The 17,290-nt window shown below is 46.4% G+C and overlaps 1 protein-coding gene across 2 annotated transcripts in view; it reads left to right on the forward strand.

Annotated features, from left to right (window-relative positions):
* CPSF3 (cleavage and polyadenylation specific factor 3) overlaps positions 1-17,290 on the forward strand; it is a 166,839-nt gene that overhangs the window by 70,631 nt on the left and 78,918 nt on the right. For both annotated transcript variants that reach the window (XM_069235901.1, XM_069235902.1), the window contains one exon: positions 2,985-3,131. In XM_069235901.1, the coding sequence (XP_069092002.1) occupies positions 2,985-3,131 (147 nt within the window). The remainder of the gene's footprint in view (positions 1-2,984; positions 3,132-17,290) is intronic.

Below are 17,290 nucleotides of genomic sequence, written 5' to 3' on the forward strand. Positions count from 1 at the left end.
AACAGTATATAGTATGGACAATGTGTGGCTTCAATTGAATTTAGAAAAGCTCCAACCTTCCTATTGAAATGTATTTTATTTATTTGCAAATTAAATAAAATGTGTTCTTTTTTGTGTGTGTGTTTGATGGAATGCTTGTTTCTGTATACATTTTTGTATATTTTTTTGCGGTTCAAATTATTGACAACGTTTAGGCCTCCGTCCCGGGTTCCAGTAATGACTCAGTGGGGGGTCTCCAGATTCCAATAATGATTCAGTGGGGATCCCGCGTTCCAGTGATGATAAAGGGGTTTGCACAGAAGTCAAAAGGTTGGGAACCACTGCGCAGTAACATAAGTTGGTGTGGGCGGTATTTTAGTATAAGAAATCTGAATTAGATTATCAAAATGTCTTTTCCCCATAGAGTAAAAAAATAAAGTATATAACAAGTTTGCATGGACCAATGCAGTATTGCACAGATCTGTAAAATGTAGTGCATCATTTACGTTATCAGAGAAGGTTCTACAGAAATAAGTATAATTATTAACCCTTTCTACCCTTTCTTCACCAAAAAACATTTATGTCTGGGCTTTTCTCTTCCCTCTAAAAAGTTTCATTTTGATATGTTAATCTTCTAAAAAGTGTTTCTGTGCATAATTGTGTAACCCCTGTAGACTAGTTTAAAGAACTAATGGTGTATAGTCTAGAAGAATAATAACATCCGCATATAGAGGAGAGCAAAAATGTCTAGAGCCCACCTTTGGGTGATTATTTTTCACTTGATAAATATGGGTGCTAACACGCATCCCTGCCTTAAGTCATTTTGTGTAGAAATTGAATTAGGTAAGACCTGGACTCCCTCCAAACGTTTTACGTCATGTAGAGGAGTACAGAAGCACTATAAGATGCAATAAACCACTTGGTATTCCTAGTGCAGACAGCTTCCACCAAAGAAGTAGGTCTATCAACCGAGTCAAATGCGGTTGAAAAGTCAATAAAATCTGTATATGAAAATGTTTTATTCCTTGCTACATAGTTATCTACGATGCTACATAGTTATCTAAAATGCTACATAGTTATCTAAAATGAATTGTAGAACTGCCATATTGTCAATGGCTGAGCAGTCTGCTCTGAAACCAGATTGTTCAAGAGGAATGGTGCTCACTTCCTGTGCCCGGGTCTCCAGATGTTGCAAGAAGCTCACTGTGAAAATCTTTCCCCCTGCAGATAAGAACAAAATTTGCTGATAGGTTCCTGGCTCTTGTTTGCTTCTTTTCTTATTCAGATGAATGATGATGCTTCCCCTCCACAAATCTGGGAACTGACCAGAGGCATAGCTGATTTCGAATAAAAGAACCAAACAACTGTCTCACATTTCGTGATTGTGTTTTAACACCAGAAATGTGGCTTCATCCAGGACCACTGCAGCAGAGACTTTTGCTTTTCTAATGTACCTTATTATCTGGTCACTGGAGGGGGGCTGATTGAGGTCCAGTCTTTTGTAGGTCATCACAAAGGGACCTGCTTCCTTGTTTGATTTTTATAAATTATCAATGTAAATGGACCAAGTTTCCATTGATATTCATTTGCTACTGGGTCCTTTTTTTTTAAGCATTTTTTTTTTTAAACACCGCCTTATACAGTTAAATCCAAAGTAGATCTTGTCTGTGCTTTAAGGAAGTTCTATGGTGCTTTCTTTTCTCCTTCAAATATTTTATTAACTTTTTCTGTTTTGGAGAGAAACACATGTTGCTTACAAATTCATTTATGTATTTCAATAGTTTACTTTCAAGGAAATCCTTTGTAGGCCCCACATTTCTAAAACTCATTTGCCCCTGCTTCGGCCATTGAGACAGGATTACTTATGTCATGGCCTTCATAGTAATGGAGAGGGAGGCAACGTTTTCATTAAACTTGACCATATTCGGTGATGTTACGATAAAGGGGAGTCATGGCTGGGTATGGGGTGTTCACTCTCCCATGCTCAATGTTTCCACTCTGCATCTCAGTGAAACTTGGGTGGTTAATCCACATTTGCACACTATCATTCTTTATAGGCAATGTGACTCTTCTACGGTTAAATATGCTACATGTTTTTCTCAAATTGTATGGTTTTTTTTTCAACATTGCCATCTTTTTGTCCTTATTTCTCTTGTAAATCTTAGTTTACATACCTGTACAAAACACTTAAATTGATTCAGAAAATTCTTACTACAATTCAAATGTAATGCTTAGTAGATTTGTCCTGCAAACCACACTGAGGAACCTGGGTCATATGTACAAAGATAGCAGCTTCAAGGGCACAATTAGGACTATCCTCTCTAACAGTAAGTAAAGCGATCTTGCTGGGCTTTCCCTCAGATAGTTTTCGGCACTGCTCAGTATTCAAAAATCTGTATACTGATATTAACTATAAGTGAAAGTCTACTTACATTTCAGTTTGAGTTTTTTCTGATTAATTTGATTATACATTATCAAGCGGTGTGCATGTTTCGAATGCAGCATCTGTGTGAAGAGATGGTTCAAAAAATGTTATTGATAATATAACTACACATATATGTTGTCTCAACAGCGCTTGTTGATAGGGAGAGGGTAAAAGCTTTGTAGGCGTGTCTTATGTGACGGGGACCAACAAAATGTTTCAAAGTTGAAAAAATGTGTCCACACCTAATTTGTATTGCAATTGTAATGATTCCTAGATATAGTAAAATAAATTGATGTGCAAGACCCTTATCTCCAATGTATTTATTTGATAATTCATTTGATTTTATATTTAATTGTATAATGATATCATTGGGAGTGGGTAGGAGCTTTGAGGAAGTGTGTACCTACTTCGATCACTTTAGGGGATGTTTCAGTTAGACTGACTTATAAGACGAATTTCAGAAACCGACTGTTTATGCGGTTCCTTTTGCAGCCTCAAAAGATGTACGTTTTCATGTGTCACCTGCTCCTTCCACTTCAGACAACCTGTAAACGTATGTTGTTTTGCTCCCCTTTCTTAGCATATCATGTCTGAACCAGAGGAGATTGCCACTATGTCTGGACAGAAGCTGCCACTCAAGATGTCTGTTGATTACATCTCATTCTCTGCTCACACAGATTACCAACAAACCAGCGAGTTCATCCGTGCATTGAAGCCACCACATGTGGTTAGTGCTTGTGTACAGTTAATGACTATATGACCAGGCTGCACCCACAGTCTTGCAACTGCCATGCAATTGTTTATCAGTAAATCCAAGTTAAAGGATCATTCCATAGTGAGCAAAAAATATATATATTATGATTAATGTATAATGAGGGTTAACAAAAAATAATGGGATGAGAAGAACAATTCTCTCCGCCACTATCTCTTCTAACAACAATAGGTAATCGGATGGCATTAAAATGAATTAATTTTTCTTGACCTATTTTTTGTGTTTAATTAATGAACATTTTCCTTAGGCACGTGTCTAGATAACACTTCAGGTTTGCACTGAACAGTTCTCCAAAATACCCTTTTTTTAAATTGAGTCTAATTTTACCAGAAAGCAAAAGCTGCTTTGTTGTGAAACACCTATTTGTGAGCAAGAGCTTAGTGGGTTCACAGCCCCCTCCATAGCTTATCAGTGGTTTGCTTTATTGTCTCTCATTTGCTTGCTTCTTATTTGATGGCTTGCCATCCTCTTCATGTGTTTGTCCTTCCCCTGGAGCCTAGCCTCTTTACCATTCTTTTGAGTGGCTGAATTGTATCTTTCAACTGGTCACTTTTACAAGACTACTTATTATGTTGAGCCTTTTAGACTGTGCAAGCTGTTTAGCTGCAAAAGACCTATTGTGCTCCTTACCAAGAGCTTACAACGCTTTACAAGCCCACCCATTGCTCACCATTGGTTGGCTTAATTGTCATTCTTGTTTCCTTGTCTCTTATTCAGTGGCTTTTGTTGTGCTATATTGTCCCTCCTATGGAGCGTAACATAGATTTTTCTCTGATGGGCTAGCTTCTGTTCTTTCGCTGCTCACTTTTAGTAAATTACTGTTTTCTTTTGTTTAAGTACTCCATGACTTTTCCAGCTCCCTCATGCAAGACTTTCTCCCTTAAACCCTACCACATACCTTTGAGTAGCTGTTTCCTTTATATTGTAAGCTTTTGTGTGCTTCTCCCCTGCAAAACTCCTGATTCCCCTATCCCGCTCTCCATTGTTTACCTGCCCTAACATTGGGGGTGGGGGAGAAGGTGACAAAGGTTACATGGATGTTATAGTTAGGGAAATAGAATTAAAAACTTAAAAATTCACTGAAAGAAAATAAACGTTAGAGGGACATTCTAGTTGGTTCAGATTTTACACTCGCAAAACCATAGAAATTCAACTGTTTTATAGTTGAACTAATCTCATAAAACTCTTGCCCTAAGGTGACAATAACTGGTGCCCCCGCCATGCATAGTTTTCACATCACTAATGTTATTGCAAATGATGCAGTTATATATTGAATGATGTCATACAGTATGTCATTATTGATGTAATATGTGGGTCAGTTGCAGTGCATGACGAAGACGCAAGATGACCCCTGGGATGCCTATGATGCTTATTTCCCCAGCGGACACATATCCGGATTTATATCTTGCCTACCCTTCTCCTCCTGATGACGCTACATTTTATCAGGAGGTTGTAGCCAGAGCCAATTCCACAATGTGGAATTACACAAAGAGCCTATAGAAGAGGGTTTTCTCTTTTATACCCTCTCAACCACACATAGTGCTACACAGTATCTCCCTATGTTAAAGGGCACGCTCTGACTCACAGCAGACATATTTAAGGATCCTATTAGGGCTAGAGTCATAACGCCCAGAGTCAATAACAAATACAAGCCCTCCCTTACTGATTCCATATACATTAAGAAACACTTACCACCAGACTTCCACGTCACTACCACTGCTTGCAAAACCTCCAACTCGCAAGCAAGTAGGGATACCCTGCCTCCAGACAAGGAGAGTAAGCAAATTGATGCTGCAGGAAAGAGAAATGTGGCACAAGTTGCTAATCATTGGTGCATCGCCAACTCTCAGGGCCTTCTGGTGCATTACAACTGTGCTGGTTGGGATAAGCATAAACAAACATGGGCAGGATCTTGTGGCAGAGGGCAAATTTATCTCCAACACCTCAATACGGTGTGCATTAAATGCTGCTGACACAGCAGCTAGGGTGATTAATACTAGCAACAGAATTTACTTAATTTGCCCTTTGACAATGAACATCTCTTTGGGCCACAAGTGAATCCCACATTGGAAAAGATCAAGAAAGATACGGAGATGGAAAAAGCAATGGGGGCCCTTTGACACCAGCACCTCAGGACACCTTTCGGCATCCCGGTTATGGTGAGAGTTCAAAGGCAACCTCTGATGCCTACACCTCCTTTCGATGTCATCAGGTTCAAAGTACCTCCTCAAGGTGGTACTACTGTGGTTCCTACAGAAGGAACAATGCCAAAGGTGAAGCTAAGGGTGCCTGCTTGGAGCAACACCACCACCAAACAATGACTTTCCACCCCTGCCCTGATCATATGACAACTGTCAGGGGCTGATTGTAGGATTTTTCTACCCACATGGCAAGCAGTTACATCAGACTAGTAGGTGTTAGCCATTATCCAAAATGGTGTTTGTCTGGAGGTCACTACCACGCCTCACATGATTCCACCTTGCACTCACAGGATATTATTGGAACATTAAACATTGCTCAAACAGGAAGTCCAAGCTCGTCTTCTCAAAGGAGCTATAGAACCTGTCCCCCTTCAACAGCAGGGCTCAGGGGTTTACTCTCTATACTTCCTAATACCTAATAAAAAAAAAAAAGCCACATCTTTACAGCCAATCCTAGGTTTCAGGCTACTGAATGAGTACATCTATTAGAGCCCTTCCACATGGTCACACTGCAAGATGTGATCCCGCTTCTCAACCGGGTGCCTTTATTACTACACTAGACCATTAGGATGCCCATTTTCACATACCAATACACTCAGCTCATCGTAAATATCTGAGGTTTGTGGTGGGCGGCAAACATTACCAGTTTAAAGTCCTCCGTTTCGGGGTGACTACTGCACCCCCGGGTATTCATCAAGTGGCTAGCGGTGATCGTAGCTCATTTAAGCAGACGAAAATTCCACATATTTCCATATCTGGGCGGTTGACTTATCAAAGCCAACACTTGCCATTAGTGCTAACAACACACTCAGATTACAATAGATCTGCTCCACCGCTTTGGGTTCACCATCAACGTTACCAAGTGTCACCCTTTACAGGTTCAGCCATATCTAGGGGCTATTCTAAACACAAATACGATTAGCCTTTCTCAATTCTGCTAGAATCCAGAATTTTCAGGCACTAATACCTCAATTTCAGGTAAATCAACTACTCACAGTGAGGACAGTCATATTCCTCTTAGGGATGATGGTCTCCTGCATCGCCATAGTAACCCATGCCTGACTACACATGTCCCCATTACAGGAATTTTCAGCTCGACAGTGGTGCAGTCAGTCCCAGGTTCAATTAGAGGCTCAGTCACAGGGTCAGTTAGAGGATCTAGTGTTAATATCGGCCAAATTTACCACTCTCTGCAATAGTAGGAATACCAACAACCTGTTAAAAGGGCAACCTTTCCTCAATCCTGTTCTTCACATCGCTATTGCGATTGACGCATCACTGACAGGTTGGGGTTCACATGTGAAGGATCTCACAGTACAAAGTCTCTGGGACACCAAGAATCGGGGTCTCCAAATTAACCACCTAGAGCTTGAAGCTGTTCACCTAGCGTTGAAAGCATTACTGCCCTCACCTCATTCACAAGGTTGTCCTGTTCAGGACGGACAATATGACAGCCATGTACTATCTACAGAAGTGGGAGAGGTGGGGGACCCTGTCCCCACAGTTATCTCATCTATCACAGTCCATTTGGAGATGGGCTCTACGTCACAGTATTCACCTGTTATCAGAATACCTCCCGGGCACAGACAATGATTTTGCAGATTTCCTCAGCAGGATACAGCAACAAGTCCATGAGTGGGAACCCCACCCACAAGCCCTCCTCCCATATGACCACAGATGGAGGTTCACTCAAAACACAACAAACCCAAACTTCACCTTCAGGTTTTCACACCCAGTATCCAAGGGCAACACAATATGGATGGGTTAATCAGGGTTATTTGATTACGCTTTTCCTCCTCTCCCTCTCCTTCCAATTCCCCCATCTCACAATGATACTACTGGCTCCCACTTGGGCCCCTCAACCCTGGTTCACAACCCTACTAGATGTCTCGGCAGTTCCCCACGAGAAGCTCCCCAACAGACTGGACCTACTCACTAAGAACCATGGAGAAATCGGACCCGCAGATCCAAAAGCTTTCAACTTTGCGATCTGGCTTTCGAGGTCAGAGAGTTTGGTTACCTCAATACCCACCTGAGTGTATGACCATTTTTTGAAGATGCCCGTGGGCCTACCACTCGAGCATGTTACACAGCAAAATGTGAAAAGTTTTTCTGTTATTGTCATTCAAAACATATTGATCCTTTCAAAGCCAATGTGCAAGACATTGTCTGCTACTTGCTTCAACTACACAAATCTGACCTGGCATTCACATCAATTAGAGTACACCTCGCTACAATGGCTGCCTATTTGCAAAATCAACAACACATCTCTTTATTCAAAATACCAGTCAATAAAGCCTTTATGAAGGGGCTCAAAAGAGATATTCCACCACAGGTTCCACCTGCACCCTCATGGAAGTTTAACATTGTTCTTGCATGACATATGGCCCTCCGTTTGAGCCCCTGCTTGCATGCCTTCTTCAGTACCTATCTTGCAATTTTAATTGCTTTTACCTCACTTAGACGTGTTAGTGAGCTCCAGGCTCTAACCTTGGAAGAGCCTTTCTTCCAACTCCATAGAGACAGGGTGGTTCTCTGCACCAACCCCAAATTCCTCCCTAAAGTTCTCTCTCATTTTCACCTTGTAAAGAAATGGCTCCCTGTTGCAGTTACCCCCCACTTTTTGCCTGATACTGATGCTGACTTGACTGAGAAGTGTGCTAGGACCCTGCTAACCAGGCCCCAGCACCAGTGTTCTTTCACCTAAAATGTACCATTGTCTCCACAATTGGCACAACCCTGGCACCCAGGTAAGTCCCTTGTAACTGGTACCACTGGTACCAAGGGCCCTGATGCCAGGGAACGTCTCTAAGGGCTGCAGCATGTCTTATGCCACCCTAGGGACCCCTCACTCAGCACAGACACACTGCTTGCCAGCTTGTGGGTGCTGGTGGGGAGAAAATGACTAAATCGACATGGCACTCCCCTCAGGGTGCCATTCCAACCTCCCACTGCCTGTGGCATAGGTAAGTCACCCCTCTAGTAGGCCTTACAGCCCTAAGGCAGGGTGCACTATACCACAGGTGAGGGCATAGGTGCATGAGCACTATGCCCCTACAGTGTCTAAGCAAAAGCTTAGACATTGTAAGTGCAGGGTAGCCATAAGAGTATATGGGCTGGGAGTCTGTCAAAAACGAACTCCACAGCTCCATAATGGCTACACTGAATACTGGGAAGTTTGGTATCAAACTTCTCAGAATAATAAACCCACACTGATGCCAGTGTTGGATTTATAAAAAAATGCACACAGAGTGCATCTTAGAGATGCACCCTGTATTTTACCCAATTGTTCAGTGCAGGACTGACTGGTCTCTGCCAGCCTGCTGCTGAGAGAGGAGTTTCTGACCCCATGCGGTGAGAGCCTTTGTGCTTTCTGAGGACAGAAACAAAGCCTGCTCTGGGAGGAGGTGCTTCACACCTCCCCCCTGCAGGAACTGTAACACCTAGCAGTGAGCTTCAAAGGCTCAAGCTTCGTGTTACAATGCCCCAGGGCACTCCAGCTAGTGGAGATGCCCGCCCCCTGGACCCAGCCCCCACTTTTGGCGGCAACTCCAGGAGAGATAATGAGAAAAACAAGGAGGAGTCACTGGCCAGTCAGGACAGCCCCTAAGGTGTCGTGAGCTGAGATGACTCTGACTTTTAGAAATCCTCCATCTTGCAGACGGAGGATTCCCCCAATAGGATTAGGGATGTGCCCCCCTCCCCTTGGGAGGAGGCACAAAAAGGGTGTACCCACCCTCAGGGCTAGTAGCCATTGGCTACTAACCCTCCAGACCTAAACACGTCCTTAAATTTAGTATTTAAGGGCTCCCCTGAACCTAAGAATTTAGATTCCTGAAACTACAAGAAGAACAGGACTGCTGAGCTGAAAAACCCCTGCAGAAGAAGAACAGAAGACACCAACCGCTTTGGCCCCAGTCTTACTGGCCTGTCTCCTGCCTTCCAAAGAAACCTGCTCCAGCGACGCTTTCCAAAGGACCAGCGACCTCTGAATCCTCAGAGGACTGCCCTGCTTCAAGAAAGACAAGAAACTCCCGAGGACAGCGGCACTGCTCCAAAAGAACTGCAACTTTGTTACAGAGGAGCAGATTCAAAGACCCCTGCAAATCCCCGCAAGAAGCGTGAGACTTGCAATACTGCACCCGAAGACCCCGACTCGACTGGTGGAGAACCAACACCTCAGGGAGGACCCTCCGGCGACTCCGAGACCGTGAGTAACCAAAGTTGTCCCCCCTGAGCCCCCACAGCGACGCCTGCAGAGGGAATTCCCAAGGCTCCCCCTGACCGCGACTGCCTGAACCTAAAGTCCTGACGGCTGGAAAAGACCCTGCACCCGCAGCCCCCAACACCTGAAGGAACGGAACTTCTGTGCAGGAGTGACCCCCAGGAGGCCCTCTCCCTTGCCCAGGTGGTGGCTACCCCGAGGAGCCCCCCCCTTGCCTGCCTGCACCGCTGAAGAGACCCCTTGGTCTCCCATTGACTCCCATTGGAAACCCAACGCTAGTTTGCACACTGCACCCGGCTGCCCCGGCGCTGCTGAGGGTGTACTTTCTGTGTGGACTTGTGTCCCCCCCGGTGCCCTACAAAACCCCCTGGTCTGCCCTCCGAAGACGCGGGTACTTACCTGCTGGCAGACTGGAACCGGGGCACCCCCTTCTCTCCATTGAAGCCTATGTGTTTTGGGCACCTCTTTGACCTCTGCACCAGACCGGCCCTGAGCTGCTGGTGTGGTAACTTTGGGGTTGCTCTGAACCCCCAACGGTGGGCAACCTTGGACCCAAAACTGAACCTTGTAGGTAATTTACTTACCTGCTAAAACTAACAATACTTTACCTCCCCCAGGAACTGTGAAAATTGCACTGTCCACTTTTAAAACAGCTATTTGTGTTTTATATGAAAAGTATATATGCTACTGTAATTATTCAAAGTTCCTAAAGTACTTACCTGCAATACCTTTCAAATGAGATATTACATGTAGAATTTGAACCTGTGGTTCTTAAAATAAACTAAGAAAATAAATTTTTCTATAGCAAAACCTATTGGCTGGATTTGTCTCTGAGTGTGTGTTCCTCATTTATTGCCTGTGTGTATGTACAACAAATGCTTAACACTATTCCTTTGATAAGCCTACTGCTCGACCACACTACCACAAAATAGAGCATTAGTATTATCTCTTTTTGCCACTATCTTACCTCTAAGGGGAACCCTTGGACTCTGTGCATACTATTCCTTACTTTGAAATAGTGCATACAGAGCCAACTTCCTACATTGGTGGATCAGCGGTAGGGTACAAGACTTTACATTTGCTGGACTACTCAGCCAATACCTGATCACACGACAAATTCCAAAAATTGTCATTAGAAATTGATTTTTGCAATTTGAACTATTTTTCTAAATTCTTAAAAGTCCTGCTAGGGCCTTGTGTTAGTCCCTGTTTAGCATTTCTTTTAGAGTTTAAAAGTTTTGTAAAAGTTTGAATTAGATTCTAGAACTAGTTTTAGATTCTTAAAAAGTATTCCAACTTTTAGAAGCATAATGTCTAACACAGATGTGAATATGATGGAACTCGACATCACCCCTTACCTCCATCTTAAGATGAGGGAGCTAAGGTCACTCTGTAAAATAAAGAAAATAGCAATGGGCCCCAGACCTTCCAAACTACAGCTCCAGGAGCTTTTGGCAGAGTTTGAAAAGGCCAACCCCTCTGAGGATGGCAACACAGAGGATGAAGATAGTGACCTGGAGGAAAATTCCCCCCTACCAGTCCTATTTAGAGAGAACAGGGCCTCTCAAGCCCTGACTCCAAACATAATAGTCAGAGATGCTGCTTCCCTCACAGGAGGGGCCAACATCTCTGAAATCACTGAGGATAACTCCAGTGAAGAGGACATCCAGTTAGCCAGGATGGCCAAAAGATTGGCTTTGGAAAGACAGATCCTAGCCATAGAAAGGGAAAGACAAGAGATGGGCCTAGGACCCATCAATGGTGGCAGCAACTTAAATAGGGTCAGAGATTCTCCTGACATGTTGAAAATCCCTAAAGGGATTGTGACTAAATATGAAGATGGTGATGACATCACCAAATGGTTCACAGCCTTTGAGAGGGCTTGTGCAACCAGAAAAGTAAACAGATCTCACTGGGGTGCTCTCCTTTGGGAAATGTTCACTGGAAAGTGTAGGGATAGACTCCTCACACTCTCTGGAAAAGATGCAGAATCTTATGACCTCATGAAGGGAACCCTGATTGAGGGCTTTGGATTCTCCACTGAGGAGTATAGAATTAGATTCAGGGGGGCTCAAAAATCCTCGAGCCAGACCTGGGTTGATTTTGTTGACTACTCAGTGAAAACACTGGATGGTTGGGTAACTGGAAATGAAGTACATGACTATGTTGGGCTTTATAATTTGTTTATGAAAGAACACATTTTAAGTAACTGCTTCAATGAAAAGTTGCATCAGTATCTGGTAGACCTAGGACCAATTTCTCCCCAAGAATTGGGAAAGAAGGCGGACCATTGGGTCAAGACTAGGGTAACCAAAACTTCCACTGGGGGTGACCAAAAGAAAGGGGTTACAAAGACTCCCCAGGAGAAAGTGGGTGACACTAGAAACAAAGAAAAAGAGTCCTCTGTAGGCCCCCAAAAACCAGAACAGGTGGGTGGGTCCCAAGACACAACCCAAAACAAAGGTGGGTACCAGGGTAAGAACTGGGATGCCACTAAGGCATGGTGCCATAACTGTAGACAGACAGGGCACCACACCAAGGACACTTCTTGTCCCAAAAACAAACCCCCTAGCAAAATCCCAGGGGTGACCAGTGTAGCCATTGGGGATGACTCCTCAGATGAGGAGGTCTTCATAGCCTTCAACTGGAAAAAGGGCCCAACAGGTGAGTTGGAGATTCCAGAGGGAAGTAGACACTTCCACCACCTACTGGTGAATGGAATCACAGCCACTGCCCTGAGAGACACTTGTGCCAGTCACACCATTGTGCATGACAGGCTGGTGTTCTCAAACCAGTACATCCCAGGTGAGATGGCCAGAGTAAGAGTTAGCCCAGACAGGGTCACTGATAGGCCTGTGGCTTTTGTGCCCATAAAAGTGGGTGGGACTTTTAGCTGGAGAAGGGTGGTAGTCCGTACAGAACTCCCCCTTGATTGTCTCCTTGGAAATGACTACCCAGAGGTTAGTCAGAGCCCAAGAGAGGAACTGGTCCAGTGCCAGTCCTCTCCCAAGGATTCTGAAGGTGCTACCCCTGCAGTAACTGCAAGTAGGCCCCAGAAGAAAAATAAAAGAAAACAGAGTAGGAAAGGTGGACAACCTTTAGCCAAGGTTCCAGCAAGCCAAGGAGATTCTGCTCCTGTAGGGGAGATCTCCAAAAGTGGCACTGGTACAGTCCAACCTGACCCACAAGAAGTCCTGGCTAGTCAGGCAACTGTTAAACCTGAGTGGGTGGCTCCTCAGCTAACAGAAGAAAGAGTGGAAGAAGGGTGTTTACTACAAGATGTGGTAACCCCCCACTCTAATACAGCAGACAGGCACCCTGAACCCAAAGAAGCCTGTAACTTAGCCCCTTCCCTTGTAGGTGAAGAGCTAAAGGTGTGGTTCTGGGCACTGACAGCTGTCAGTGGCCTCTGCTGGGTGTTAGCCTTTATGGCTGCACTATCCTTGGCATGGTGGTCAGACCCCATGCCAAATAGCAAGTTAGGCCCCCTGACCCTGTTGGTCATGGTGGGGTTACTCCAGCTCTGGGTAACCTCTTTGGGTAAGCTAGGGGTGACCCTGGCTAAGATAAGATTAGCAGAGGTGGATACCTCTAACCCCAAAATAGAGAGAATGGGTGGAGACATTAAAGACACAGACAAGAGGCAGTTCAGATTAGGTCCTATCACTGTGGAAGTGGGTCAATTCCCCAGAGGGAATGACCTGAACAGGAGGATGTAAGGCAGAGTAGGCCCTGCAACAAACCAGCCTATTTCCTCTACTCTTCCTCGCCTGACAGACTAGGAAGACTCTCCCAGCTTTGGCTGAGTCTCCTGGCCTTTGGGCTGGGGGGGCTTGTGTAAAGAAATGTCTCCCTGTTGCAGTTACCCCCCACTTTTTGCCTGATACTGATGCTGACTTGACTGAGAAGTGTGCTGGGACCCTGCTAACCAGGCCCCAGCACCAGTGTTCTTTCACCTAAAATGTACCATTGTCTCCACAATTGGCACAACCCTGGCACCCAGGTAAGTCCCTTGTAACTGGTACCACTGTTACCAAGGGCCCTGATGCCAGGGAAGGTCTCTAAGGGCTGCAGCATGTCTTATGCCACCCTAGGGACCCCTCACTCAGCACAGACACACTGCTTGCCAGCTTGTGTGTGCTGGTGGGGAGAAAATGACTAAATCGACATGGCACTCCCCTCAGAGTGCCATTCCAACCTCCCACTGCCTGTAGCATAGGTAAGTCACCCCTCTAGTAGGCCTTACAGCCCTAAGGCAGGGTGCACTTTACCACAGGTGAGGGCATAGGTGCATGAGCACTATGCCCCTACAGTGTCTAAGCAAAACCTTAGACATTGTAAGTGCAGGGTAGCCATAAGAGTATATGGGCTGGGAGTCTGTGCCAGTGTTGGATTTATTAAAAAATGCACACAGAGTGCATCTTAGAGATGCACCCTGTATTTTACCCAATTGTTCAGTGCAGGACTGACTGGTCTCTGCCAGCCTGCTGCTGAGAGACGAGTGTCTGACCCCATGCGGTGAGAGCCTTTGTGCTCTCTGAGGACAGAAACAAAGCCTGCTCTGGGTGGAGGTGCTTCACACCTCCCCCCTGCAGGAACTGTAACACCTAGCAGTGAGCTTCAAAGGCTCAAGCTTCGTGTTACAATGCCCCAGGGCACTCCAGCTAGTGGAGATGCCCGCCCCCTGGACCCAGCCCCCACTTTTGGCGGCTAGTCCAGGAAAGATAATGAGAAAAACAAGGAGGAGTCACTGGCCAGTCAGGACAGCCCCTAAGGTGTCCTGAGCTGAGGTGACTCTGACTTTTAGAAATCCTCCATCTTGCAGATGGAGGATTCCCCCAATAGGATTAGGGATGTGCCCCCCTCCCCTTGGGAGGAGGCACAAAAAGGGTGTACCCACCCTCAGGGCTAGTAGCCATTGGCTACTAACCCTCCAGACCTAAACACGCCCTTAAATTTAGTATTTAAGGGCTCCCCTGAACCTAAGAATTTAGATTCCTGAAACTACAAGAAGAGGACTGCTGAGCTGAAAAACCCCTGCAGAAGAAGAACAGAAGACACCAACTGCTTTGGCCCCAGTCTTACCGGCCTGTCTCCTGCCTTCCAAAGAAACCTGCTCCAGCGACGCTTTCCAAAGGACCAGCGACCTCTGAATCCTCAGAGAACTGCCCTGCTTCAAGAAAGACAAGAAACTCCTGAGGACAGCAGCACAGCTCCAAAAGAACTGCAACTTTGTTACAGAGGAGCAGATTTAAAGACCCCTACAAATCCCCGCAAGAAGCGTGAGACTTGCAACACTGCACCCGGCGACCCCGACTCGACTGGTGGAGAACCAACACCTCAGGGAGGACTCTCCGGCGACTCCGAGACCGTGAGTAACCAAAGTTGTCCCCCCTGAGCCCCCACAGCGACGCCTGCAGAGGGAATCCCGAGGCTCCCCCTGACCGCGACTGCCTGAACCTAAAGTCCCGATGGCTGGAAAAGACCCTGCACCCGCAGCCCCCAGCACCTGAAGGAACGGAACTTCTGTGCAGGAGTGACCCCCAGGAGGCCCTCTCCCTTGCCCAGGTGGTGGCTACCCCGAGGAGCCCCCCCCTTGCCTGCCTGCACCGCTGAAGAGACCCCTTGGTCTCCCATTGACTCCCATTGGAAACCCGACGCTAGTTTGCACACTGCACCCGGCCGCCCCCGCGCTGCTGAGGGTGCACTTTCTGTGTGGACTTGTGTCCCCCCCCCGGTGCCCTACAAAACCCCCCTGGTCTGCCCTCCGAAGACGCGGGTACTTACCTGCTGGCAGACTGGAACCGGGGCACCCCCTTCTCTCCATTGAAGCCTATGTGTTTTGGGCACCTCTTTGACCTCTGCACCAGACCGGCCCTGAGCTGCTGGTGTGGTAACTTTGGGGTTGCTCTGAACCCCCAACGGTGGGCTACCTTGGACCCAAAACTGAACCTTGTAGGTAATTTACTTACCTGCTAAAACTAACAATACTTTACCTCCCCCAGGAACTGTGAAAATTGCACTGTCCACTTTTAAAACAGCAATTTGTGTTTTATATGAAAAGTATATATGCTACTGTAATTATTCAAAGTTCCTAAAGTACTTACCTGCAATACCTTTCAAATGAGATATTACATGTAGAATTTGAACCTGTGGTTCTTAAAATAAACTAAGAAAATATATGTTCGATGGCATCTGTCGCTGTAGATACGCATGTTCTGCAATAGCTCGCCATCTGGTGTTGGGCCGGAGTGTTACAAGTTGTTTTTCTTCGAAGAAGTCTTTCGAGTCACGGGACCGAGTGACTCCTCCTTTTGTCTCCATTGCGCATGGGCGTCGACTCCATCTTCGATTGTTTTTTTTCCGCCATCGGGTTCGGACGTGTTCCTGTCGCTCCGAGTTTCGGAACGGAAAATTAGCTAATTTCGGAAGATTTTCGTCGGTATTGTTGCGTTCGGGATCGGCGTACTTAGATTCCACACCGCATCGAAGATCGAAGAGCTCCGGTGCCCTTCGGGGTAGTTTTTCGATCCTCCGTCGGGGCCTGGTCGGCCCGACCGCGTGCTGAAGAACGCCGATGGAACGGACCCCGTTCCGTTTCTGCCCCAAATGCCACAATAAATACCCCTACACAGACCAACACTTGGTCTGCAACCTGTGCCTGTCACCTGAGCACAGCGAAGACACCTGCGAGGCCTGTCGTGCGTTCCGGTCCCGAAAAACACTCCGAGACCGTCGAGCCAGAAGACTTCAAATGGCGTCCGCACCGACAGCCCAACGGGAGTTCGAGGAACAGGAAGAAGAAGGTACCTTCTCGATCCAAGACTCAGACTCCGAAGGATTCGACGATACACAAACCGTGAGTAAGACGTCGAAAACCACACAAAGAAACATTTACAAGGCCCAGGAGACGCCACTGCCACCAGGCCATGGCTCGACCCATAAATTCGGTGACCGACCGTCGGCACCGAAAAAGGCCCAAACAGTGCCGAGATCGTCCGACTCCGGTCGAGACACCGGCACGCAGCCTTCTCGGGACCGAGAAAGTGCTGGAGACAAGCCTCGACACCGAGATGCCGGTGTGGACACGGCTCGACGCCGAGACAGCGGCACCGAAACAGATCGACGCCGAGAGGTTTCGGCCCCGAAAAGGAAAAAAGTCACCTCGGAGCCGAAAAAACACGCAGACAAAGTTTCGATGCCGAAACAAACTGCAAGCGACCCAGCTTCAGGCTCTTATACAGAAGAGCACTCGCTAACCTCCCAAATGCAAAAGCATAGGTTTGAGGAAGAGCTACAAGCAACTGATGTGGACCATACGCAAAAGCGTATCTTCATTCAGCAGGGGACAGGAAAAATAAGCACCCTTCCCCCCATTAGGAGAAAGAGAAGGTTGGAGTTCCAGACGGAACAAGCACCACAACCAAAAGTGGTGAAAAGAGTTACACCACCACCCTCTCCTCCGCCCGTGATTAACGTTTCACCAGCACAAACTCCATCACACTCCCCAGCTCACACCACCATGAGCCAGGGTGACCAAGATCAGGACGCATGGGACCTATACGACGCCCCAGTGTCAGATAACAGCCCGGAGGCATACCCTACAAAGCGATCTCCACCAGAAGACAGCACCGCGTACTCTCAGGTGGTGGCTAGAGCAGCACAATTTCACAACGTAAGCCTCCACT

This window comes from Pleurodeles waltl, chromosome 5 (genome assembly GCF_031143425.1).
Source record: "Pleurodeles waltl isolate 20211129_DDA chromosome 5, aPleWal1.hap1.20221129, whole genome shotgun sequence".
NCBI lineage: Eukaryota > Metazoa > Chordata > Amphibia > Caudata > Salamandridae > Pleurodeles > Pleurodeles waltl.